The 25,465-nt window shown below is 41.5% G+C and overlaps 2 protein-coding genes across 4 annotated transcripts in view; both read left to right on the top strand.

Annotated features, from left to right (window-relative positions):
- nfxl1 (nuclear transcription factor, X-box binding-like 1) overlaps window positions 1–9,666 on the top strand; it is a 31,577-nt gene extending 21,911 nt beyond the window's left edge. For both annotated transcript variants that reach the window (XM_033610168.2, XM_033610169.2), the window contains exons 18-25: window positions 1,670–1,691; window positions 2,107–2,229; window positions 2,440–2,594; window positions 4,281–4,350; window positions 5,740–5,844; window positions 5,958–6,035; window positions 6,144–6,197; window positions 8,569–9,666. In XM_033610168.2, coding sequence (XP_033466059.1) covers window positions 1,670–1,691; window positions 2,107–2,229; window positions 2,440–2,594; window positions 4,281–4,350; window positions 5,740–5,844; window positions 5,958–6,035; window positions 6,144–6,197; window positions 8,569–8,763 — 802 coding nt within the window. In that variant the 3' untranslated portion in view covers window positions 8,764–9,666. The remainder of the gene's footprint in view (window positions 1–1,669; window positions 1,692–2,106; window positions 2,230–2,439; window positions 2,595–4,280; window positions 4,351–5,739; window positions 5,845–5,957; window positions 6,036–6,143; window positions 6,198–8,568) is intronic.
- Window positions 9,667–12,456: 2,790 nt separating this feature from the next.
- corin (corin, serine peptidase) overlaps window positions 12,457–25,465 on the top strand; it is a 35,620-nt gene continuing 22,611 nt past the window's right edge. For both annotated transcript variants that reach the window (XM_078164247.1, XM_078164248.1), the window contains exons 1-3: window positions 12,457–12,589; window positions 17,343–17,493; window positions 22,449–22,766. In XM_078164247.1, the coding sequence (XP_078020373.1) occupies window positions 12,527–12,589; window positions 17,343–17,493; window positions 22,449–22,766 (532 nt within the window). In that variant the 5' untranslated portion in view covers window positions 12,457–12,526. The remainder of the gene's footprint in view (window positions 12,590–17,342; window positions 17,494–22,448; window positions 22,767–25,465) is intronic.

Here is a 25,465-nt window from a genome sequence, read left to right on the forward strand (position 1 = left end):
TTTGTGTATCCTGCAATAATCAGTGTGTAGCTGCTGCCATGTTGAGGCAGAGGGTGCTGTCTGTAGCTCTGGTTGAGGGTGAGAGGCTGTCAGCAGATAAACAGAGATCTGTGTGGGTACATGAGACCCTAAAAAAGAGGCTGGATCATGAGGAGTGATGGGAAAACATTCACTATATGTCAGTATGAACACACAGGTGAATAAATGAAACTGAACAGGAGGTGGAGTCTCTCTGTGTGTCGACTGCTGCAGACATTTAAATGACTGTTCTTTGTTTTCACCACGAGGAACCCAGACAACACACACACACACACACACACAAAGTCCCTTAGTCCTGTCATGGATCATTAGACCTGAGATTACAAAACACACTGCATGCTGTGTAGTGTGTGTGTGTGTGTGTGTGTCGTCTGGGTGTGTTGCCAGCTGCCTGCAGCTCTGTGACGCAGTGAGCGACCAACACCAACCATCTGTGTGTGAGTGTGTGTTGACGTTGAGGAAACTCAGGCCAACAGCCACAAACAGGACCGACACAGTGTGTGTTAATGTGTGTGTTTAATATGTGTGTGTCGACCTCACAGGTGTTACTGTGCAGTCATTCAACATTCGGCCATAACAAACTGTAAATAATCAGGTATCAGCAGAAATACAAATACTTTGAACAGTGAAGTGAATGGAAGTGAAAACAGATCAGAAGTGAAGTGAATGATGATGATTCTGAGAAAGAAGTGAAGTCAATAAAATAATTAATTTAGTTTCCTTGTCTTAGACAATATGTAATTTATCTTTGGCAGTGATGTTCCTGCCAATAAAGATTATTTAAATTAAAGATGAAGTGAAACGAGACGGTGAATAAGAGAAATCTTTATTGATCCTCAGAGAGGAAACTCAGATGGTGCAGCAGCACAGAGACAAAAATCAATACAGATTAATAAATAAGAAATAAAATAAAAAATAGTAATAGGTATATAAAACTAGAATTCAAATAGAGATTAAAAAAAGAAAATGCAGTTAATAAAGAGGAGTAGTGAAGAAAGTAAATGAAGGTAAACAGAAAATAAATGAATTAAAATAAAGAAATGATGGAAGTAAATGTGAGGCTTCAGTCATTAAAGTGATTATTAAAGGAGTAAAGTGAATGAAGGTCAATGGAAAGTGACTGGATGAAAGTTAAACAACAACGGAAGTGAATGTGAGGCTTCAGTCATTAAAGTGATCATGCCAAGAATAAAGTGAATGGAGGTCAATGGGATGAATGGAACAAAAAATATTGTGATTTTTCCAAGTCATTGAAATGAGTGGAAATAAAGGGTAGAAATAGGAGTGAATGTGATGTTTGAAATGAAATAATGTGAATGAAACAAACAAGTAAATTGAGTGAGTGTGAATTAAATATTTACACAATGTACAAATAAAGTTATTTATTTCTATATTTTTAATGTATTTATGATTTAATTATGGTTCCTGTTTTTTATTTTTAATCTTTAAATGACATGAAGTTAAGGTCTCGTTTTAATGTTGGGCAGAAACCTGTGATGTTCCTCACACTGGTCGAGAACACATTTGCTTCTCTGTTATTAGAATTTAATTAAAAACATTAATTACGGTATGTCTGGAAAATAAATGGCAGTCAATGGTTACAGTCAGTCTCTCTGTGTTTGTGTTTCAGGGCCTGTTTTGGAGAACACGAGGTAAGAACCAGTCTGGTTCCGTCATGTTTGTCTCCCAGTTTAACCAGTGTATCACCAGTTCATCCCGGGTCATCACACACACACTGTGGTGTAAAATCTTCAGCTGTCGTTTTAAGATTTATCACTTCCTCCTCCTCTTCCTCCCGCCGCCTCCTCCTCTCCTCTCGGTGGTGTTTTCTTTTCCAAACGTCTCCATTATTAGTTTGTCCTCCTGACCTCGTCCTCTCTCTCTCTCAATTCGTCTGCTGTGTCCTTCTCTGTCTCCCTCTCTTCCATTTCATCCCATTTAGGCCCACTTTGTATTCAACACACACACTCACCTACAGACGAGGTCAGAACTCACAGATACTTAATAAAGATGTCTGGACTGAACTGTGTGTGTGTGTGTGTGTGTGTGTGTGTGTGTGTCGCTCAGGTCAGCCCTGTGCCGTGTCACCGTCAGGGACGATTCTCCTGTAAACGACCCTGTGGACGACCTTTGACCTGCGGAAACCACAACTGCAGCCGCGAGTGTCACCTGGTTACCAATAACAACAAGGTGAGGACCTTTATAGGAACTTCATGTATGATACGTAGCAACTCTTTAAAACGCTGAATGTGGAGTTGGTGAAAAATGTGTTAAATATTTATCGACACCTAAAAGACACACAAGTTGACAAAGCTGTTTCCTGTAGGGCAGTAAAGAGCGTCATGATTGGTTTCTGTTATAAACTGATCTGACCAATCACATCTCTCCGTCTCTCTGCAGTGTGAGGTGTGTGAGGAGGCCTGCTCTAAGCCCCGCCCTCCCAGCTGTCCTCACCCCTGCTCCCTCCCCTGTCACCCTGGCAACTGCCCCACCTGCAGCCAGATGATCCGCCAGCGCTGCCACTGCAAGATCAGCATGCTCTACGTGGAGTGCACGTCAGTACAGTAACACACTTTACATATGTTTATTTACATCTACTGAGGTGATTCATCAGACAGTGACTGATCAAAGAGTAACGGCAGGTTAGAGAGTGGCTGAAGAGGCGACCTCTGGCTGAGTGTGCGCCCCATATCAGCTGAGTTCAGGTTCGATTCCAGTCCATGGCTCTTTGTTGTGTGTCAACCCTTGTCTCTTTCATCTTTCCTGCCCGTCTGTCTGACCTATCAATAAAGGCAGAAACAATAATGCTGCAGGTATATTCTGTAAAATGTGAACGTGGCAGAGATCGGAGCAGAGCTGCTGTCAGACAAGACAGACGCTGTGCACATTTACACAGGAGGAGCAGCGAAACTTTGATTATTGGGATCAGTTTGGGATCAATAAAGTACTATATATCCATTATTTCACAAGCTAAAAGTTTAGCTCTGTCAAGTTTAGAATTACAGTTTTTTTTGTTTTTTTTTGATAATCGCTGCAGTAATATTGTGTAAAATGTCAACATAGCAGAGAGCAGAGCAAGAAACAGAAGCAGCGTAACTTATTTTTAGGACCTACAAGTTTAGTTCTGTTTTCTCTGTCAGGTTTATAACTACAGTTTTTTGTTAAGATATTTGCTGCAGAGATATTCTGTAAAATGTGAACGTAGCAGAGATCGGAGCAGAGCTGCTGTCAGACAAGACAGACGCTGTGCACATTTACACAGCAGGAGCAGCGAAACTTTACTGGGATCAGTTTGGCATCAATAAATTACTATCGATCCATTATTTCACAAGCTAAAAGTTTTGAATTATAGTTTTTGTTTTGATAATCGCTGCAGTGATACTGTGTAAAATGTCAACATAGCAGAGAGCAGGGTAAGAAACAGAAGCAGTGTTACTTAATTTATGTTTTTTTAGGACCTACAAGTTTAGTTCTGTTTTCTCTGTCAGGTTTCTAACTACAGCTTTTAGTTAAGATATTTGCTGCTTTGTATATTCTGTAAAATGTGAACATAGCAGAGATCAGAGAAGAGCTGCTGTCAGACTAAGGGAGAAGCTGTGCACATTTACACACGAGGAGCAGTTTAACCTGGTTGATTATTTCAGAAGCTTAACGTTTAGTTCTGTTTCCTCTGTCAGGTTTGTATCCTCAATTTTTAGTTTTGATATTATCTGCAATGACATCACTGCTTGAACTGCATTACTCAGCAGACAACTCCTCGCTGCTCCACTTCTGACAAATCCGTCATGTAAACAGCAGTGTGCCCGGTGCGCCTGTCTTCTAAAGGGAAAAGAAGACGACACTCTGATTGTATGAATTCATGTTGAGCCCACAGCACACCTATGATAAATTAAGGGACTAAAAACAACCCATTTGACCCTTGTATCTTACTGTGCACACACATAATGGCCCAGTTAACTAGCAAAAGAAGAATTAGACACACCCAAAAAGCATGTGCGTCATGAGCTTTAGATGGTTTAAATATGACTCCTAATGACTCATCATGTTGCTCTGTAACTGTTGGATACGGAATAAAGAAACTGATCACAACTTAAAACATGATATAATAATGTTTCTGCTGGAAACAAACAGACAAAAACATCAGTTACTGCAGGTTCAAGTTCCTTTGTTATCGATACACACATTAATCTGATTACCAATAAAGTTATATTGAATATGAACGATTGTTTTTGTCTCTGCAGGAAGTTGACATCAGCTGATGACAAGACGAAAGTGGAGTTGGGCTCCTGCAACAACCAGTGTCCTAAAGAGGTGAACACACACACACACACACACACACACACACACACACACACAGACAAGACCAACACCCATCTATGGAGACCTCGAAAAGGGCCCCATTGCATCATGGGACTTGTTTATCAGGCTGTAGAAGTGGAGTCACCTGCATCTCATTACTGTCACCATGCAGAAAATAGTGTTAGTAGATCACACTGTTCTTCCTTCTCTCCTTCCTGCCTTTGCTTCTTCTGCTTTCCTTCCTTCATGATCAATAATCGATAATTGTCAGTGTCATGGCAGCAGTAACACAATACTCCCCATTCTTCTCTCTCCAATAATCAATTTAGGTCTGTGGCGCCAGACAACACACACACACACACACACACACACACACACTTAGTATCTCTCTGAGTGTGTTTTACTTTCACGTGGGAATGATTTAGTGTTTTCATTCTGTCACTTACTGGCACTGACACACACACACACACACACAGTCAGATGTTTGTTTGAAGAGTGTGTTAGTGTGTGTGTGTTTTCACAGTCTGCAGTAACTTAAGCCCCTTAGAGCCTCAACACACACACACAGAGCTGGAATAACAAATGTACGCAGTGGAAAGTTTGCACAGCGAGCCCCGACTGATTCCTTCTGACAGCTTCAGCTGATAAAATTGATTTTTCCAGTTCAGTTAAAAAGAAAACAAGATGCTTGAAAAATAAAGAATCTGGAGTTTTCTTCGACATCAAAGATGGTAAAAGTGAAGGATCAAGATGTTTGAAGCTCAAAATTTAAAAAGTCAGTAAACATCAAAACCAGTTTTTATCAATCTCAGTCAGAACCAGGATTGTGGACAGCTCCTGCCACTGGAATTATATTATCATTAGTATATTAATCAGTCACCCTTTATGAGTTCTGTCAGGGTGTAATGTGTTTAATTAGGGTGTATTGTATCTTATCAAGACGCAATGTGCTTTATCAGGACACTGTTTTATTGGGACACTGTTTTCTCAAGAAATTGTGTTTTATCAAGACACTGTGCATCAGTACTTTTTTTCTTTAATTGAACTGTATTTTAGAGCATTAGTGTGTGTCACTGTTTCTCTGTGTACAGTATGTGAGATGTATTTATCAGGACACTGTGTTTTATCAGGACACTGTGTTTTACCAGGACACTGTGCATTGATAAAACACACTGTATTTTAGAGCATTAGTGTGTATCACTGTGTTCCTGTGCAGTTGTGTGTGAGACGTAGTGTGTTGAGTCGTTCCAACAGACTGTGTTCTGTGTTCTGATTGGTCAGAGTCACTGATGAAACAGGATCATGTTGGAGAAACACACACACTGTCTGTAGATCTGCTCTGCCTCACTGAGAACCACAGTGTGACACAGTGTGTGTGTGTGTGTGTGTGTGTGTGTGTAGCTGAGCTGTGGTCACCGCTGTAAGCAGGTGTGTCATCCAGGTGTGTGTGAAGAGAAGTGTCAGCAGAAGGTGAAGCTCAGGTGTCCCTGCAAGAGGATCAAGAAGGTACGCACACACACACACACACACACAGACTGTAGTTTCTCTGTAACGTTCACAGCTGCTGTCTTTCAACACATACTCATCTTCTGTGTGTGTGTGTGTGTGCGTGTGCGCAGGAGTTCCCATGCTCTCTGTCGGATCAGTCGGTTCAGTGTGACGACGCTTGCAGAGACCAGCAGAAGAAAGTCAGCCAGGTACACAAACAAACACACACCTGTACAGTGACTGAGTGTGTCACACTTGGATACACAATAACCTGTGTGTGTGTGTGTGTGTGTGTGTGTGTGTGTGTGTTCGTTCAGCTGAGGGAGGCGGAGCAGAGAGCAGCTCAGGAGGAGGAGCAGAAGAGACTTCAGGTGAGTCTACACTTTATTATTTAAATGTTTTTAATAAGAACTAGTTAAAGTCAGTTAATCAATATTTAAGTCTTTAATAACTGAACTGTGACTTCAGTCAGTAAACAGGACTTTATCTTAATGAGATATCTGTTCACTTAAGTTCTTAATTAATGAGCTCATAAGTCTGAACTAACAAGTATGTTGTATGTTAACAAATGATTTTAACTACATCGGTACACCTTAATGACAGAATTCATACTGGATTGTACATGTACGGTATTAACTGCATTAGGAAGTATTATTAACAGAGTTCTTAATTAAAAAGCAATTAAATCCTTAAAAAAGAAGCAATTAAATCTTAATAAATTAGTATTTAAATGGTTATAATGGCATGATAACAGAGTTCATGATAAACTTAAAAAACTAGTACTAAAACATCTGTAACTGTATCAGTGAATGTTTCTGAAAAAAAAACAATAACATCTTAATAAATTAATACTAAGTTGATGTTAATAAAAGTAATATATATCAGGAAATGTTAATTAACAGAGTTCTTAATTAAAATGCATTTCAATCTTTTAAAATAAAATTGCCCAAATGGTTAGAACTAGATTTGTAAACCTTAATTACAAAATGATTAATAAAAACACAATCAGATCTTAAAGAATTATTACTTAAGTGGTTTTAACTGCACCAGTAAACTGTAATATAAGTAATTAAAAGTAATAGGCAATTAAATATTTTAATAAGTTAGTACTTAAATGGTAATAACTCCATCAGTAAATGTTAATTAACAGAGTTCTTTGATGAAAAAGCAATTAAATCTTAAAAAAATTCAAAAGTTATAGCTGCATCAATAAAGTATTTTCTTAAGAAATAAGCAATTAAACTTTAATGAATGAATACTTAAATAGTTATAACTGCATCAGTAAACCTTAATAACAGAGTTCTTAATACACAAGCAAGTACATTTTTTAATAAATTAGTAATTAAATGGTTATAACATCAGTAAATGTTAATTAACAGAGTTCATAATAAAAAAAGTGTTTCAATCTTTAAAATAATTGCCCAAATGGTTAGAACTACATTTATAAACCTTAATAACAAAATGATTAATATAAAAGCAATCATATCTTAAAGAATTATTACTTAAGTGGTTTTAACTGCACTAGTAAACCGTAATAAAAGTAATTAAAAGTAAGAAATAGGCAATTAAATATTTGAATAAATTAGTACTTAAATGCAAATTGTGCTTCAGTAGTTATAACTGCATCAGTAAACCTTAATAACAGAGTTCTTAATACACAAGCAAGTAGATTTTTAATGTATTAGTAATTAAATAACTGCATCAGTAGATATTGATAATAGTTTTCTTAATTTAAAAAAGCAATGAAATCTTAATAGATTAATACATACTTATAGTTATAATTGTGTAAGTTAACGTTATAGTAATATCTTAAGAAATAAGCAGTTACACTAAAGTGAATTAGTATGTTAATGGTAATAATTGTATCAGTAAATGTTAATTAACAGAGTTTGTAATAAAAAAGTATTTCAGTCTTTTAAAATAAAATTGCCCGAATGGTTAGAACTACATTTGTAAACCTTACTTACAAAATGATTAATAAAAAAGCAATCAGATCTTAAAGAGTTATTACTTAAGTGGTTTTAACTGCACCAGTAAACTGTTGATGAAAAAGCAATTAAAGTTAAGAAATATGTCCTTAAATAGTTATAATTGCATCAGTAATTGTTCATAAAAGTTATTTCTTAAGAAACAAGCATGGTTATAACTGCATCAGTACTGATAACAGAATTATCAAAAACAAAACAATGAAACCTCAAATTATTACTCACATGATGAATCAGTGATAAATAAGTGTAATAAATGCATAATCAAATGTTAATAAGAGTTCTTACTAAATAGGCATTAAATCAGAATACATTTTACCTAAATGGTAATAACTACATCAATTAATATTGATAAGAATGATTTCTTAATAAATTAATACTTCAGTAGTAATAACTGCATCGGTAAATTTTAATGAGTCATTTCTTAATAAGTAGTAAACTTAATTTGAGTTTTTGATAAATGAAAACAAAAAAATTACGACTTGATAAACCTCAATAACTTCTGTTATTCAGCCTCAGACAGTATTTGAGCTTTAATAACTTAATTAACAGTCCTTTTTCTACTTTACATTATAATACTGTGGTGTTCAATCCTTGATAGTTTTAATCTACAGTATAATCACTTTAATTAAAACTTAATAAATGTCTCTTTAGCATTAATTAAGTCAGAAACTTGTATTTAAGCCTCAATTATTAAATCTTTAAGCTTTATTAATTAATAACATTTCGAGTTTGTATTTGACGTCCGTGTGTTCAGGAGGAGCTGGAGGCGTTCGAGAAGCGTCAGCAGCGAGGAGGTCGGAGGAATAAGAAGCGGGGGAGGAGGGAGGAGGTGGATGATGAGGCGGGGAGGGTAGGGAGGTGGTGGAGGAGGTGTGCCACCTTCGTCCTCGTCCCGCTGGGTGGAGCTCTGCTGTCCGCCGCCACCTACTACCTCCTGACCACGCCCTGAACCAACGCATCAACAAAACCACGTGAAAACGTGTCGGCTGTGTTTCTGTTTTCTGTCTTCACGTCATGTTTCCATTGCTGCCTGCAGTTTTATTTTGTTTGACTCTTCCTGTTTGTGACTTTTTCTGTCGGTTTCTGACTCTGTAATTTAACATTAGTCCCTGTAGAGAAGTCTTGTTTTTCAAAGTCGTAGTTTAGTTTCTTCCTGCTGAAGGTCAGGTGAAGGTTGAGTATGATTTAAAATAGTTCCCATACCAACGCCAACAAACATCACATGAAATAAACATTTAGTTTAAATTATTCAACAAACTTCTAAAAGTCATCGCTGTTAAATTTCTGAACTAGAGCTGATCATTTTCCTCATTGATTATTCTGTCAGTGAAACGTTTGGACGAAAACACAGCAGAAAACGGTGGGAAATATCCGTCAGCATATCCTTGAGCCCACGGTGATGTCATCAAATGTCTTGTTGTGTCCGACCACCAGTGCAAAGACAAGAAGATCTTCAGTTTTATTATACCAGGAAAAAAAGACGGAGGTCATTTATCACAGTTTTCTGTTGATAAATGAATCGACTAATTGTTGCAGCAGGTCACAACCAACTGAGTTTTTAATCAACATCAATGAAAACTGATCAGTAATCAGTAATTAATAATCACAAGTATAGAAGTCAAAGTTAAGGTTTATATTTGTTTATGTGTTTGATTTTGGCTCCAGATGAAAAAAAGTTTAGTGATATTATATTTCGTTGTGAAGACGCCTCAGTAACACGGATCCATCAGATACTGAAAAGAAACCTTTTACTTTGGGAACAAAAAAAGTTTCCATGTTTTTTGTTTTTGTCTTTTCTTTTTCAAAACATTTGAAAAATAAAACATATAAAACTTTAAAAAAGTTTAATAAAGGTTTGTTTATCTTCGTTTTTTTTATTTAACTATGACTTCAGAAACATGAGTGAAGTTAAAGTGATGGTGCTGTACTGAGCTGAATGTGTTTACAGCGGTGAAGAGAGAGGAGGCACTGTTCCTCCAGAGCTGACGATGAAGAACTGAAGGTAGTCATTATATTTATACATCATGATGGAGAGTTCCAGTCAACAGTGTAATGTGGAGGTGTTTGTATTTATGTCTGTTAAATCATTTAAAACTTTGAATCATTATTAATCTTTATTGATTCACTTAAATTAGACTTTGAGTTTAGATAGAAATCAGTTTACATATACACACACTGTATGATAGTTTTGTTTCTTACATTTGATCTGAACGGTCTCATAGTGATATTCTTTGAGTTCCTGGCTTCGTTCCGCTTTATAAACTTTACTAAATGGGAAGTCAGAGTGGATGTTGGTTTAAAAGGTGCTCATGAGAAGAGCTGCCCACTGAGGAGCTGCCCACTGAGGAGCTCCCCTGAGAACGACACTGAACAGAAATTTAAACCAACACTTTTGTTTTTGCTCCTGTTTTTCAAATCTCATACTTCTGTCAGTACACTTCAGCGTTGTCTCAAATCGTGCACTGCCGTTATGTACTTCCTGGAAGTGATGACGGCTTTTTTTTAACTGCCTCGTCTTCTTCTTTGTCGTCCTTTTAAACAGACGGTGCAGCTCTATCACCAACATTTGACCGCTGTCTCCACCCACACACAAACCAAACTTGCACCACAACGTCAATGTTGATTAAATGTGCTGCTGTAGCTAGCAGCAAGCTAGCATTAGCCCTCACATTATTGTTGGCGGTACCAAATCATGACAGACGGCTTCTATTCAGCAACAGAATTTAGCGCTAAGAACGTATTACTAACGTGGTGGTGTTCACTGTAGCCAGCTCAGGCTCCTCGCTGTCCCCAGCCGCCATGTCAAAAGTTTGCTACGTCACAAAGATGGCGGCCGTTGAGGCTGAGAAGTGTCCATCATTCCACACTCAACTTTTGGACTGTTTTGAGTGCTCCAGTAGTGCACTGTGTTCTCCTGTACTGTGCGGTGTGAACACACTCAGAATATGAAGTGTTTGGTACAGAAGCAGGTCTGAGACACTGTTTAGATTTAGATTTCTTTCCATTAAATAGATAAATTTCTGTCAAATTTTGGTAATGTTTTTTAATATCCGTGTCAGTGAGCACTTCTCCTTATCAGTGATAATCCATCCACCTGACAGGTGTGTCTGATTAAACAGCGTCATTACTACACAGGTGTGTGTTGGGACGTCACACTTAAACCTGATGTTAGACACATGACACAGACGGAGCGTGTTGTTGTTAACATGTTGACTGTAGGAACATCCACCCGAGCTGTCAACTGTCAACTGAGTGACGTCTCCAATGTTCTTTCCGTGAATTTGGCAGTACATCCAACCGACCTCACAACCCTGGTGATGACGATGACCCTGCAAATTAACTTCTCTGAGACGGTTTCTGATGGTTTGTGCAGATACTTTTCAGTTGCACAATCTAAGGTCCTGTGTCTACGTAGCTCTCTTTTCCTCAGCGCTGGCGTCTTGCTATGCCTCCACATCGGTGGCAGACGTGGCCGTAGGCGTTATGTTTGCAAGATGTACGTCCATCTGTCCGTCCCATCCTTATGAGCACGACATCTCATGAGTGCCTCAAGGAATGCCAAGTGGACTGAGGTCGACTTGGCACGCTGACTGCAGGAACGTCCACCTGAGCTGTTGTCTGTCAACTGTTGATTTCACCACTATAAGATGTCTCCAGTGTCGCTCCTGTGGATTTGGCAGTACATCCAACCGACCTCACAACTGCACAAGTCAGTTACAACAAACGGCTGTCAGGTCGGGACCCTTGTGAGGACGATGAGCTTCTCTGAGATGGTTTCTGATGGTTTGTGCAGAATTTCTTCAGTTGCACAAACTCAGGGTCTGTCTACAGTTTTTACTCAGCTCAGTTACGTTAGCTACCTAGCTAATCTTAGTGTAATTAATGTGTTGCTGGGAGCAGTTTTTTATGAAGTGTTCCCAGCGCCCTGCCACCACTTCTCTGCTGCAGAAAAACGCCATGTGGACGCAGCCGAGCGTCTCAATCTCCAGATGCTCCACAGCCGAGCTCCTCCTGAGCAGCGCTGCTCACGCGGGCAGTGCGGCTGCTGTAACCCGTTAACACAGGTGCGGGGAAAAAAAATCTGTGACGCACACGTTGCTCACGCAGGCAGTGAGTTCTGGGCCGAACTGCGTCAACTTAGGAAAATAACGTCATCTTTGGAGCGTCCTACTAGCAAGCAAACAGAGCAAAAAGGGGCGGGACTTAGCAAGGGCTAATTGTCAAACATGTCAACAGGATTCAGACTGATGTTAATTCTAGAACGAAACTCAAAAGTTCTTAAAACAACAATTTGAGGCAACGACCGCACAAAATATCCCCACTATTCCAAATGTCCTCACTTTGACAGTGTGAAGTGTAATTGGTCCTCACAAAGACAGCAGAACACACACATGTTGTAATTAAAGTTGTGTTTGGGGGGATTTAAGACGCACACAAGCACGAGGCTCATGTCCCAGCATGCACTTGACCGCGAACTGTGTTTAATCCCATGTTAAGGCTTCGTCACGTGCAGAAAACTTGAGCAGTGTGTGTGTGTGTGTTGGAGGGAGGGCGGTAGAGGGACGCGGACAGAGAGAGAGAGAGAGAGAGAGAGAGAGAGAGAGTCTGAGGGGGCGGAGCCAGCGCGTCTCGTGCTCGGTTTGTTAGCGGAGCTGCTCGCGGGCAGCAGGCAGAGGGATGGTCTCGCGCTCAGCGGCGGGCAGCATCAGGTCATGTTGTCCGCGCGGCGGGAGACCTGCCCGCGTGTCACCTTCAGCGGAGCGGGAACTGTGACGGTGAGTCGTGTGTGTGTGCGTGAGTGTGTGCGTGAGTGTGTGTGTGTGTGTAGCTGTGTCCTCCTCCTGTCTGCGCTGCTGTCCTTCAGCTCTGTCTCCTTGTGTCTGTCCTCTGTGTCTCTGTCTCTGTGTCTCTGTTGGTGTGAGAGCTGCTGTGCTGCTTCAGTTGAACCTCTAAGAATCAGATTAATCAGAAAACCTGAAACTCTAAATTCATTTAATTATTAACTGGACAGAATTAATTTATTAACAAGTCGTTTTTCTTATTTTCAGTTTCAGCTGAATCAGAATCAGGTTTACTGAGAAGTAAATTTTCACTGAAGGAATTTACTTTGTTGTTTTAATGGTGCAAAGAAACATAAATATATCGAGAATACAGAAAAAATTCCATTAAAATATTTAAAAATAAATCCAATGCAAGTCTTTGAAATCAAAGTGCTGCAGGTGTGAAGGTGCAACAGTATTTTTCCTTTGGGATAAGTAATTACTAAAAATAAAAAGTGTATCTGAGATAATCTGAGCTGCATCTGATTAATCTGGAGATTATTTTCATAAATTTCTTGTCCTATCGTGTCTAACACACAGACTGAATGCTATTAATGTCACTGTCTGTTTTATTAGTTACATAAATCATAATTGTGTCAGTAAAATGTCAGAAACCGGTCAACACAGTTTTCTTGTGCACAAAATGATGTATTTTAATGTCTGTAAATCCTAAAAACACTTCAGATTAATTACATTTACTACACTGGAGTCTTTGCAGATTAATTTGATGTCTTTTGACTTAATAAATTAATTGTTGCAGCTTTAAAATTAATATTTGTTTTCCGACTGTTGGTCAGATTAAAGAAACGCCTTCGAAGCATCTATCAGCAAAAAGTTCAGATCGTTTAGTGCACGGGAATGTTTGTTTTATTGTGTTTAAGTTAATGTTAAAGTTTTGAAGCTGACAGATTTTTTAAAAAAGACATGTTCACATAAGGGCGAGAAATTTGTTCAGAATTTAGGGAACAGAAAGTCTTTGATTTCTGAAAAATGAAAGTCCTCTGAAACTTTCACGTCTTTGTTAGGAGGGAAAATGTTCTAGATGTCCAGAGGGACGTGTCCCCTGCGTCCCCCAACACGTCTACGCCCGTGCTGTCACATCACCAGCAGTTATTGTATCAGTAACGATAATAAGAGCAGCTTCAAACTGAAATCACGTCTGAACCCTCAAACAGCTCTCGTTGATAACACACATCATTGATCAGTGAGACGGGACGGAAACAAGCCTGTGATTAAATTAATCAAACTCACTGCAGCCAATGAATATTTTTATATGATCAGTTTATCTCCTGATCATCATCTTGATTTTAATATTTTGCCTATAAATTCATTAAAAAAGGAGCAATGCCTGCGATTATTCTCACAGAAGACAAAAACATCAGATCCTCATGTTGCGTTTGAAAGAAAGACGTTAGTAATAATTGTATGATCCAAAACATGTCAGTAAAATTACAAGCAGAGTAAATGATGTCATAATATAGTTGTGTTTCAGTGACGTGTTGTTGAGCTGCAGTGTAATGACTGTTACTGACTGCAGTATTTAAAGTTAAATTATTCACAGTATCATATTTGGAAAAAGGTTTTATTCACTGCTGATAAAACAAATAGAATATAATTATGTTTCACATCAGGAATCAGAGCTCGACCGATAAAACCAGCGGACATCGACCTATCACAGATGATATGTCGGTATTAACGTACATGTTGTCTGATATGCATCAATATGATTTTTTATTTTTAAACATTATGCAGAAAAAGATGTTTGGGAGAATTTATAATTATTAAATCAGTGATGACTGTTTCAGTGACCTGATGTCATTTTTAACAGTGAAGTTGTTAAACTAAAACGTCCTGCCTCCAGTTCAGACGAGATTTGACTGAAACATTAAATAATAAATGTGTTTGTGTGTAAATATTAGGGATCGAGGAAAAGATCAATGCAGTGCAGTATCGGGATGTTTTTCTGTGGCAGTATCTTATCAGTGTGGACACCAAGTAGCCTGTACATTTATTGTATTATATAAATATCTAATATTACGAATCCAAATGTAACTGTTGGTCGCACACACACAGAGGACATCATTTACAGTTGAACAAAGGTAATAAGTCAGAATGTATATTATCATAATTCTCAGCATATCACAACATGTTTAAAACCCGACTAATGTTATATCATGAGTTAAGTATCGTAATAATGTGGTATCGTGGCTCCTCTGGTGATTCTCATACGTGTCATGGTTTTGTCACATTGGCCGATACATCAGTATATTGGTGACGCCTCAGCAGGGGACGAGATGTTTCGGGGTTGTCCCTTTGTCTCGTTTTTGTGAACGTGATATCTCAAGAACACCTCAACGGAATTTATTTGAATTTGGCACAAACGTCCACTTGGACTGACGAATGAATTGATGAGGTCAGAGGTAGAGCGGGTCGTCCATTAATCGGCGGGTCGATCCGCAGCTCCTCCGGATGTTGATGGCTGTTCCATCAGTGGCGCCGCGTACGGTCGCCTCGGCAACCAATGTGTGAAAGGGTGATGTGAATTCTCAAAGACGTGATCTGAGCGATGTGTCGCAGTCGTCTGAGAGACACTCAGTCCCTCCAGGACTTTGTGAGCTGTTTCTGTGGTTGCTGTCAAATGCCTGATGTCACAGAAGCTTTGCCACAAATCTTCGATGTGTGTTGTGATGTTGACCTCCGTCGTTTGCAATGAGCTTATTTATTATGAGCCTTCAGCGGGGGCGGGGCAGACAGCTGATTGCTGACCAGGGTTTTAGAGATTTACTGTGATATTAAAATAGTTGACAGTCATACCGTGTACAGTTGCTTATCTACGATACTGGAAAGAAGACGTTGAATCTCAGCTTTATTTGAGTTATATTCTAAGACGAGACTTCAGACACAAACTTCCATCAACAAAATGTTTCAAGTTTCATTTATAGTAATAAAACGTTTGTTCATCCAACAATACCATCATCATCCTCACTGTGACCTCGTCACATGTCCACGTTTGGTCATGGACTTTCCACGTCCACATATGACGTCCAAGGTACCCTGGGTGTGTTGGTTGTTGACGTTCTGGGACGCCGTGTCAACTTCAGCCTGTTACATGCATTGTCTGTTTTCAAAATACACTTCTGTTTTCACAGGAAATATACAGTTTGCATACAGTCTCTTTCAAAATAAAAGCACTACGTCGGTACAACACCACCAACTGATGTTTTTTCGTTAAACAAGGACAAAAGAACAGGGTTTGACTTTACCATCTTGCGGGACATGAACACCGCTCTCTCAGGTGAAAGTCGGTGTTGGACCCATCCACCCCCTCTCCCACCAGCCCCACTCGGACATTTGGCACCTTAACTTTTGTCCTTGTCTTGCCGCGTTTCCCCTTGACGCCGCTGGGCGCCATTAAACTATAATGCCAACCTGCTTTGTATCACGCCAACGTTAAAGAACAGCTTTTTTTATTGGGTTCTGACACTGCGAGTCGCTGCCCAAGCGCTGGATTGCGACGACTCTGGGGTGAGACTGTGCTCACAGTAACCCTTCTGTTTTCATTCCTTTAAGGATCATTCTGACTGATAATAATATAAATTCTGTGATACCATGAAACTGTGACACTTTCTGACACGTTCATCGTACCATGAAAATCTTTCACAGACATTAATGGAAACTGACTCATAGCGATAGTTCTAGTTAACGTCCTTATGTCAGCATCAGCCCCAAAAACCAAGTATCAGCTGAGCTCTAGTAAAAACTTATATTTATTGATCCTCAGAAGTTGAGCTGACACGATTATTCAAAATGTTATGGGCAGTGATCGATTGGTGACGTTAGGGTCGTGTTCTTGCTCTTAAATGTGAATATTTGCTGGTTTTCTTTGTCTTCTGTGATAATTAACTGAATGTTGTGTGTTGTCAGATTCAACATGTTCGTTTGGAACCAGTAAAATATTTTTCTGACGTTAAATAGATCAAATAATTCAGTGATTGATAAAATAAACAGCAGACTGATATTAATAGGTAGTTTGCACCTGTGCTAATAAACAGTCATTCAGTGACAGTTGGACTCTTTCTGTGTGTGTGTGTGTGTGTGTGTGTGTGTGTGTGTCATAGTCAGCTGATCTGATCTGAGGTCACACCACATAAAAAACCGTTAGAGTAAATGTGTGTTTGTCCTTTCAAAATAAAAGCTTCTTTAAATGAGCACTAAGTGAAGACAGCTGACTGACGCACATAAAACCATCAGTATCTGCAGCTTCTAACACAGATCTATGGGCTATATGAGATCTGTGACTCGATCAGATCAGTAATTCAGTAATCAATACCCCTAATGATTCAATAATCAAAGTATTGAGCGGGGGGGGGGGGGCAGAGGCAGAGGGGGCTGTATTTAAAGCAGGGAGGTCGCTGTGTGGTGTCGAGTGTCGGCTCGCCGTCACATCACTTTAAAAATAACTTCAACATGTCCAACGGAAACTCTGAGCGGACAGAAACACCCGGGTCACTCCCCCCCCCCTCCCCCCCCGCTCGTTAAAAATAACCTGTGGAGCAGGGGGCGGGGCTTACAGTGGACTTAAAGGGTCAGCGTGGCGTTTCCCAGCCCGCAGCTCTCCTTCACTCAAACCACCTGCTGATGTAATGACCTGGATTCAGTTGCTTGGTAACGTCTGCTGGATGTGACCTGTTCTCCGTGTGTCCCCCAGGCGCCGGCTCGAGGACCCGAGGTCGGGATGGGAGGGGAGGCGTGTCCTCACAAGCTGGGGTCGACCAATCACCTTCGACTTCTCCTCTACATCCTGATTCCCACCATGAGCCTGCTGGCCGGCCTGCTGCTGCTCGTCCTCGCCCTCACAGGTACACACACACACACACACACACACACACACACACACTAACACACATACACACACACACACGCACATGCACACACACGCACACAAAACCCTAATCGGGTAGAGAGAAGGAAGGGAAGGAAATAAGGAAGGAAAGATGGTCGGGTAGAGAGAACGAAGGGAAGGAAAGATGGAAGGAAAGATGGTCGGGTAGAGAGAAGGAAGGGAAGGAAATAAGGAAGGAAAGATGGTCGGGTAGAGAGAAGGAAGGGAAGGAAAGATGGTCGGGTAGAGAGAAGGAGGGGAAGGAAATAAGGAAGGAAAGATGGTCGGGTAGAGAGAACGACGGGAAGGAAATAAGGAAGGAAAGATGGTCGGGTAGAGAGAAGGAAGGGAAGGAAATAAGAAAGGAAAGATGGTCGGGTAGAGAGAAGGAAGGGAAGGAAAGAGGGAAGGAAAGATGGTCGGGTAGAGAGAAGGAAGGGAAGGAAAGACGGTCGGGTAGAGAGAAGGAAGGGAAGGAAATAAGGAAGGAAAGACGGTCGGGTAGAGAGAAGGAAGGGAAGGAAAGAGGAAAGGAAAGATGGAAGGAAAGAAGGAAGAGTGAGTGAAGGAGAGAAGGTAGGGAGGTAGAGAAGCTGGATGGTGGAGCTGTAACAGTTTGGCGCCCATTAATAGAACCAAACTTCACAACCTGAGTTCCTTCTGGAGACTTTTCGCCGTACGCTGTTGGCGACATGTGCTTAGGACAAGCTGATTGGCTGCGAGTCAGTGACATCATGGCGAGCTCAAATGAAACAGCGGCGCATGGAGACCTGTCTCCACACTGATTGGCTGAATTTGATGGCAGTATGACAACATGCTGGAGGGACTGTTCGTCTGGCAGGTTAGAGATCTGCACCTGGCTGTGAGTCCAACTCTTGTGGTGTAAGAATGGTTCTGAGCGGCGGCGATGGCGGCGATGAGCTACAGCTGACGAGCGTGTAAGATACAGGGCGAGGGAAACATCAGATCTTGTTTGTCGTCCAACTAAGGTTTTGTTTTTGTGAGAAAGAAATGAAGCCTTTGCCCTCTGGATGTTCAGGACACCTGTTCAGGGCACATCCCAAGTGCTCTTGATAGACACTCAGCGGCCACTTCATCAGGCACACCTGTTCAGCTGTGCATTAATGCACGTGGCTAATCAGCCAATCAGGTGTCAGCAGCTCATTAACATTCGTCATGCAGACACGGTGAAGACGAGCTGGTCAGAGGAGACTGGTTCAAGATGACAGAAAGGCAACAGGAAGTCAAATAAGCACTGGTTCCAGCCAAGGTGTGCAGCAGGATAACGCACCATGTCACAAAGCTCACGTCATCTCAAACATGACAATGAGTTCACTGAAGAATCGGATGAAAGAATGAATGACAGATGAAAACATGATGGATGAAGGAGAGATGGAAGTAGAACAGACTGACGGAGGAGTGTGGAGGAGGAGAGATGACACATTTTCAGATCCTCTAATTAATTCACAGGACACTTAATTACATCATACGAGTGGGTGTGTGACACAGTGTGTGTGTGTGTGTGTGTGTGTGTGTGTCGTGCTTCCTCTCGTCACCATGACAGCAGGAAGTCCCTCGGCCAATCAGAGTGAACGTCTCAAACATTTAGACAGAAAGAATTTCAAATATTTACGCAGGTTGTAAAACTGAACCTCCTCCTTTTATCACTCGCTCCTTTCACCCCTCGTCATAATACTCTCCTCTCCTTTATCTTCTCTCCTCCTCCTCCTCACCTACTCTTTACTCTTCATCTTTCTCTTTTCTTCCCTTCATCCCTGACTTCTCCTTCATGTCTTCATTTCAACATCTTGTCTCCCTCTCTCCTCCTCTGCCTCCATCTTTATTTTCCTCTCCTCTTTGATCTCCTCCTCCTCCTTCACCTTCCTCGTTTCATCATCCTTTCATTTCTTTTTTCTTTGTTCATCTTTTCCTCCTTTGTATTTTTTTTTATTGATGTATTTCTATTTTATTCAGATTTTCTTCGTCTTTATTTTTTATTTTATTTGTATTTTTTTCTTGTTTCTTTCTTTCTTCAAAGTCAGTTTACATCTGTTTGTCAGTGTGAGCTCTGCTTTTCTTCTTCTGTCATCTCTGCAGCTGTTTTCTGTTGTTTCCTCCTCGACTCATTAAACACACACACACACACACACACACACACACACAGAGCTTTATGATGGATGTGTGTGTGTCGTTTCCCGCCATTAAACAGTTAATGGTCTCTACAGCCTTTCATACGTCTTTGTCTCCTGCCGTCTGTTCACACGTCTCTTCTGTTCGATCGACGTCCCTCTGAGTTCAGAATCACCTCCTTCGTTTCAACATTGAATTTAAATTCTTACAGTGTTGTGTGTTTCCACATCCTGAGTGAACAGCGTGACACATGACTGAGAGCAAAATCAAACTGATGTGGACACCATCATGGATGGATTACTGGACATGCCGACTGGTCACAGGTCCAGAGGCCCACAGTGTCGTGCTCCAGTGTAGAGAGGTGGTGAGAACAGCAGAAGTGCACTGCTGTAAAATCTCTGTTAATGCATTTAATGACTTAACGTCTTTCCTTAAAGCGACACTTACCTTTCTGGAAATTTTACGTTTTCTTTGTTTACGTTAAAATGCTATTAATAAGCTGACACACTAAACTGTAAGTGAATTCCTGCAGAGATACAAACTCATAATTATACTATTCTCATGTGGTTCTAGGAAAACTCCGACCAATCGGCCAAGCGTCTGTCTGTCTTCCGCACGTGGAGGCCTCCGACTGATGTAGCCGCTCGCGTAACTCATCGGTCATCACTGACTCCGGTTGAGTTTTAAAACTCTGGGGTTGCGTCTGACTGTCTTGGTTGTAACGTTAAGGCCCTGACACACCAAGCCGACGGTCGGCCGTCGACCAAAGTCGGGCCGTCGATGAGCATCTGTCGCCCTAGTTTTTGCGGTGTGTCCCGCACCGTCGGCACTTCGGCGTCTGCAATGTTTCGGCCAATTGAGCATGTTGAATCGGCAGCGGAGCTTGTCAGTGAGAGAGATCACTCTGATTGGCTGTTCAGGTTTTATTTCCTCGCCCCTGTAGCGAGTGAATCTGCCTGTAGTGAAACCGGGGCTAACCGGTGCTTCCTCCTCAGGCTCCACTTCACTCAGCTGCCCCACAGACCCGCTGCTTCTTCACACTTTAACCTGAATAACAAACCGGAGCTAGCTGGGAGCGGCTAGCGGAGCGTTAGCTGCAGCATGACCGGAGGGAAGCACAGCCAGTTAGCCTCCGTTAGTCTCTGAGCTAGCCCCGGCTCTCCGTTTGGATCCAACCGGAGCACCGAGCCCTGGTTTGTTATTCAGGTTAAAGTGGGAAGAAGCAGCGGGTTTATCGGGCAGCTGAGTGAAGTGGAGCCTGCGGAGGAAACACCGGGACCGTCTGGATGTAATAGTCCGTGGAGGTGCTGCGGTGCTCGGCTGCACAGACAGGAAACCCCTCAGCTGACAGGATGTACCACTCTCTCACTCCGCTCTCTCTCACGCAGGCGCAGAACGTACGTGCTACTTGGCCGTCGGATGTAGTCCGTGTAGTGTGTTCAAATGCAACTGACACAGGGCGACGTGAGGCGACATAGACGACGCAACAGTTGGCTTTCATCGCCGCTAGTTCTTTGATGTCGGTTTGGCATGTCCGCACCTTTACAGACGCTCTCCTCTTCCGTGTATCTAAGTTTACCATGCCAACGCCTACGTCTATCATAGGCGTAATGAGGACGTGATGGAGGAGGCGGGAGTTGTTGTTGCTGTGTGAAATGCAAGAAAGGTAAGAGTTGCTTTAACTAAGGAAACCTTTTCAGAGATTCTGTGAAACACACTTCATTCATTCATTCAGTTATTTCCTCAGCTAAGGAAAAGCTAAACCTTAAGGGTCATATTTAAGGACCAAATTTAAATCATTAAAACCATTAAAAACCAAACTTATCCTCCTGAGACGCTGTGTCCTCATGTGAGCACCTCACATTTTGGGTTTTATTCGACCTTATACTTCATTCTACTTACCTCAGACCTGTTGTCCTCGTTCGTGGACACTAATAGTGCCATCTAGTGGTGGTCAGAGCACGACACGCTGATGCATGTAAAAACAAGATGGCGACCATCTCTGCCAAGTCAGTCTGCAGCCGATCCCAACACGAAAGTGGACAAAACCTGATCACATGTTATGGCTGAAACTTGTTTGTTTATGGTAAATGGAGTTTGGTATGGCAACAGATTTGAGATCCTGCTAATAAGAGAGGACCTGATTGAGGACATTTGGACTTAATTATCATTGACGATGTTTAGTTTTTATACTTGTTGGTCGTACTGATCCCAGAGAGTCAGGAGAAATTAGAAATGGTTCAGGTGACACTGCAGCAGGTACAGACCCAGCTCAGTGAAGAGGACTCCTCTTAATTCATTCATTCACCAGCGTGTTGATGTTCCACCATCACAGCCCATCTCTGTTCACATTTAGCTCGTCACGTTTCCTCACTCTGATTGGCCGTGAGTCGGTCCAATCACGCGCAGAGGCATTTTGATCTCCAGCTGCTGACAACACATGTTTATACGCAGTGTGTTGTTGTCATGTTGTGTGTCAGACGAGGTGTAAATAGATCAGCCTGTCCGCTTCACCATGGTAACTACATCACTGCCACACTATTCATAGAGTTTTCCCACTGTGTGTGTGTGTGTGTGTGTGTGTGTGTGACACAGCAGTTGTTACATGGCTTTAACAGGACGTTTGACACATTCAAATAAACACATGAAGAAACAAACATGTAACCGACCACACAAATATTTTTATTCTCTTTGATCTCATAAAGACAAAAACATGTCACATAAGAAAAGAGCCCAGAGCGCAGCGCTGTGATTGGCCGAAGCCTCTTCCTCTTCTCACCTGTGTTTGCTCCTGATCTTCAGGTATATTTGGCAGCGGCCTGCTTGACTCCAGCCCCCTCCCCTCCCCCGAGCCCATCGCCGACAGCGACCCTGGTTACCACAGCAACAGCACAAGCCCCTCCCCCCTCTTTGAGACGGAAAACGTCACGGCTTCGCTGCACATTGACGATGACATCACATACAGCGCCAGCACACCTGCTGCTACCACCAGCCTTCCTTCAGCATCCTCCTCTCAGGCTCCGCCCGCCCAGACTTACACAACGCCTCCTGATTGGCTGAGCTCTGTGACATCACTCAGCACCAGCTGGCCGATTAGCAGCACCGCGGCGCCTGACTCAGGTATCAGTCGTTTTCTTGTTTCTTGTGTCTGAAATTGATTCAGTGCTTTTATTTGTAGTTCTTGTCAGGATGACAAAGTGAAACAGGAAGCAGCAAGTGTTCATGGGAAATGTGGTCTTACAGAAAAGGCCGCTTTAAAAAGTTTAAGTGTCTCACTTTATTTAAATTATCATCAAAGATTGTGGATTTGTGTCCTGAAAAGTGAAGAATTATTTCACTTAATATACACAATCAATACGATAGTGTGGAATCAGATGCCAGTCATGGCTGCGCACGGTTTTTCTGACTCACGTGATCCAAATAATTCCAATAATTCTGTCACTTGAAGTCCATTCACAAATTTTTTATCTAAAAACACAGATGTTCTTACTGTACTTGTCTGAAAACAGTATAACTAAATGAAATCATATTTACATAAACACAATAACTGATAATGTGTCTCGGCTCTGCCAGTGATGATGCACAAGACGCAGTTGCAGCTGTCACGTCCCCTAAAAACTACAAGTCCCAGGATCATCTGTCGTCTCCGTCCTTCTGTCTCAGTGTTTGTTCTGGACGTGTCCTTCTCTGTCAAACACTAAAACCTTATTAGTCTCCATTAGTGCAGGACGCACGAGTAGATACCTGAGAGACGTCTGAGCTGAATTCACATCTACTGTCCTCTGTTCTCCTCGACTGACCTGACTCTGTGTGTGTGTGTGTGTGTGTGTGTGTGTGTGTGTGTGAGATGATAAATCGTTCATTCAGCTTCTATTTTAAAATTCTCCTCGTCTCTGTGTCTCTCTGTTCCTCCACTGTCCTTCAGTGTCTCTCTGTCTCTCTCTCTATATTAATGTGGAGTCGAGGTGAATGCTAATGAGCTGCGGACCGTCCTGTGCTCTGATTGGACGCTGGGCGGTCACCAGACTAAAAATAAAGGAACAAATGAACTTCCTCACTACGTCCACAGTCATTGGTCGACAGGTGACCGCTCAGTGTCGCTGAATGAGACATCACATGTTCATCAATGCACTGACGGCTGCTTGGCTGCAGACCAACACACAACTAAACTGGGTGTTTACCAAGACGTCAGCAGCATCTCCAGCCATGATCATGGCACCATGTTCTTAACAAGACACCAGGGCATCTCCAGCAGCAGTAGTAGCACCAAAACCAGGGTTTGTAGTGCAACATCACCGCAATTCTGGTGGCAATTCTGGCACCAAAACCAGTGTTTTTTAAGCGAGACAAGCGAGAGCATTTCCAGCATCATAAGTGGCACTGAAACAGTTTTGTTTTAGCAAAACATCGTTGCATTCCCAGCAGTGATTGTGGCACAAGACCAAGTGTTTTATTAGCAAAACACTGGGGCATTTCCAGCATCATTAATAGCACCAACATTGGGTATTTTTTAGCAAGACATCTGGGAATTTCCAGCTGTTATTGTTTCACCAAAACTGGGTGTTTTTTGGCAAGGCATCAGCAACAATTCCTGTGGTGACTGTGGCAACAAAACTGGTGTTTTTTAGCATAGGTGATTGTGACTAAAACCAAGTGTTTTTTTAAGCAAAACATTGGGGCATTTCCAGCATCATTAATGGCAGCAAAACTGGGTGTTATTCAGGGAGACATCAGCAGCATTTCCAGCCATGATTACGGCACTAAAACTGCATTTTAAGCAAACAATCAGCAGCATGTCCAGCGATGTTAGTGACACCAAAGTGGGTCTTATAGCGAGACATTGGCATAATTCTGTTGGCAATTGTGGCACCAAAATCAGTGTTTCTTAGTGAGACATCAGGGAATTTCCAGCAGTGATTGTTGCACAAAGCCAAGTGGTGTTAGCGAGACATTGGAGCATTTTTCGCCATGATTGTGATAACAAATCCAGGAATTTATTACTGAGACGTCAGCAGCATTTCCAGCCACAGTGTTGGCTCCAGTACTGTGTTTTTAACGAGACACTAGTGACATTTCCAGCGGTGTTGGTGGCACCAAAACCAGGTCTTTTGTAGCACGACACCGCAATTGTGGTCGCAATTCCAGCAGCGATTGTGACACAAGACCAAGTGTTTTTTTAGCAAAACATCGGGGCATTTCCAGCATCATTAATGGCACCAAAAACTGGGTGTTTTTTTAGCAAGGCATCAGCAGCATTTCCTGGTGATTGTTGCAACAAAACTGGGTGTTTTTCAGCATAGGCGATTGTGACTAAAACCAAGTGATTTGTAGCATAACATCACTGCATTTCTAGCAGCAACTATGGCACCAAAACCTGTGTAGTTTTTTTTTACCAAAACATTAGAGCATTTCCAGCTGTGAATGTTGCACCAGAACCTTGTTTTTTAGGGATATTTCCAGCAGCATTTGTGGCTAGAAAACAGGGTCTTTTTAAAACATGATCTATTTCTAACCATAACCAAGGTTTCACCATATCCGCTACATGAAATCTACAAATGTTACATATCTGTGGTTTGTACGTCAACATTTATTCTGGTGACTGAGTTGGCTGATCTGTTGAGTCAGAAACTGAATGTGCAGTGAGAGAACTGAGAGGAGATTTGAGCAGAAATAGTTTAGTCTCTGGTACACGTTACTGTTTAAATCAACGTGAGGAGACAAAAGAACAAAAAACAGCTGTCAGTTCAACAAACTGAAGATTAAAACCTTCATGATTCATCACAGGACTGTGTTACTGCAGTGAGGTGTTCCTAATAAAC

Source organism: Epinephelus lanceolatus, chromosome 22 (genome assembly GCF_041903045.1).
Source record: "Epinephelus lanceolatus isolate andai-2023 chromosome 22, ASM4190304v1, whole genome shotgun sequence".
In the NCBI taxonomy this organism is placed as follows: domain Eukaryota; kingdom Metazoa; phylum Chordata; class Actinopteri; order Perciformes; family Serranidae; genus Epinephelus; species Epinephelus lanceolatus.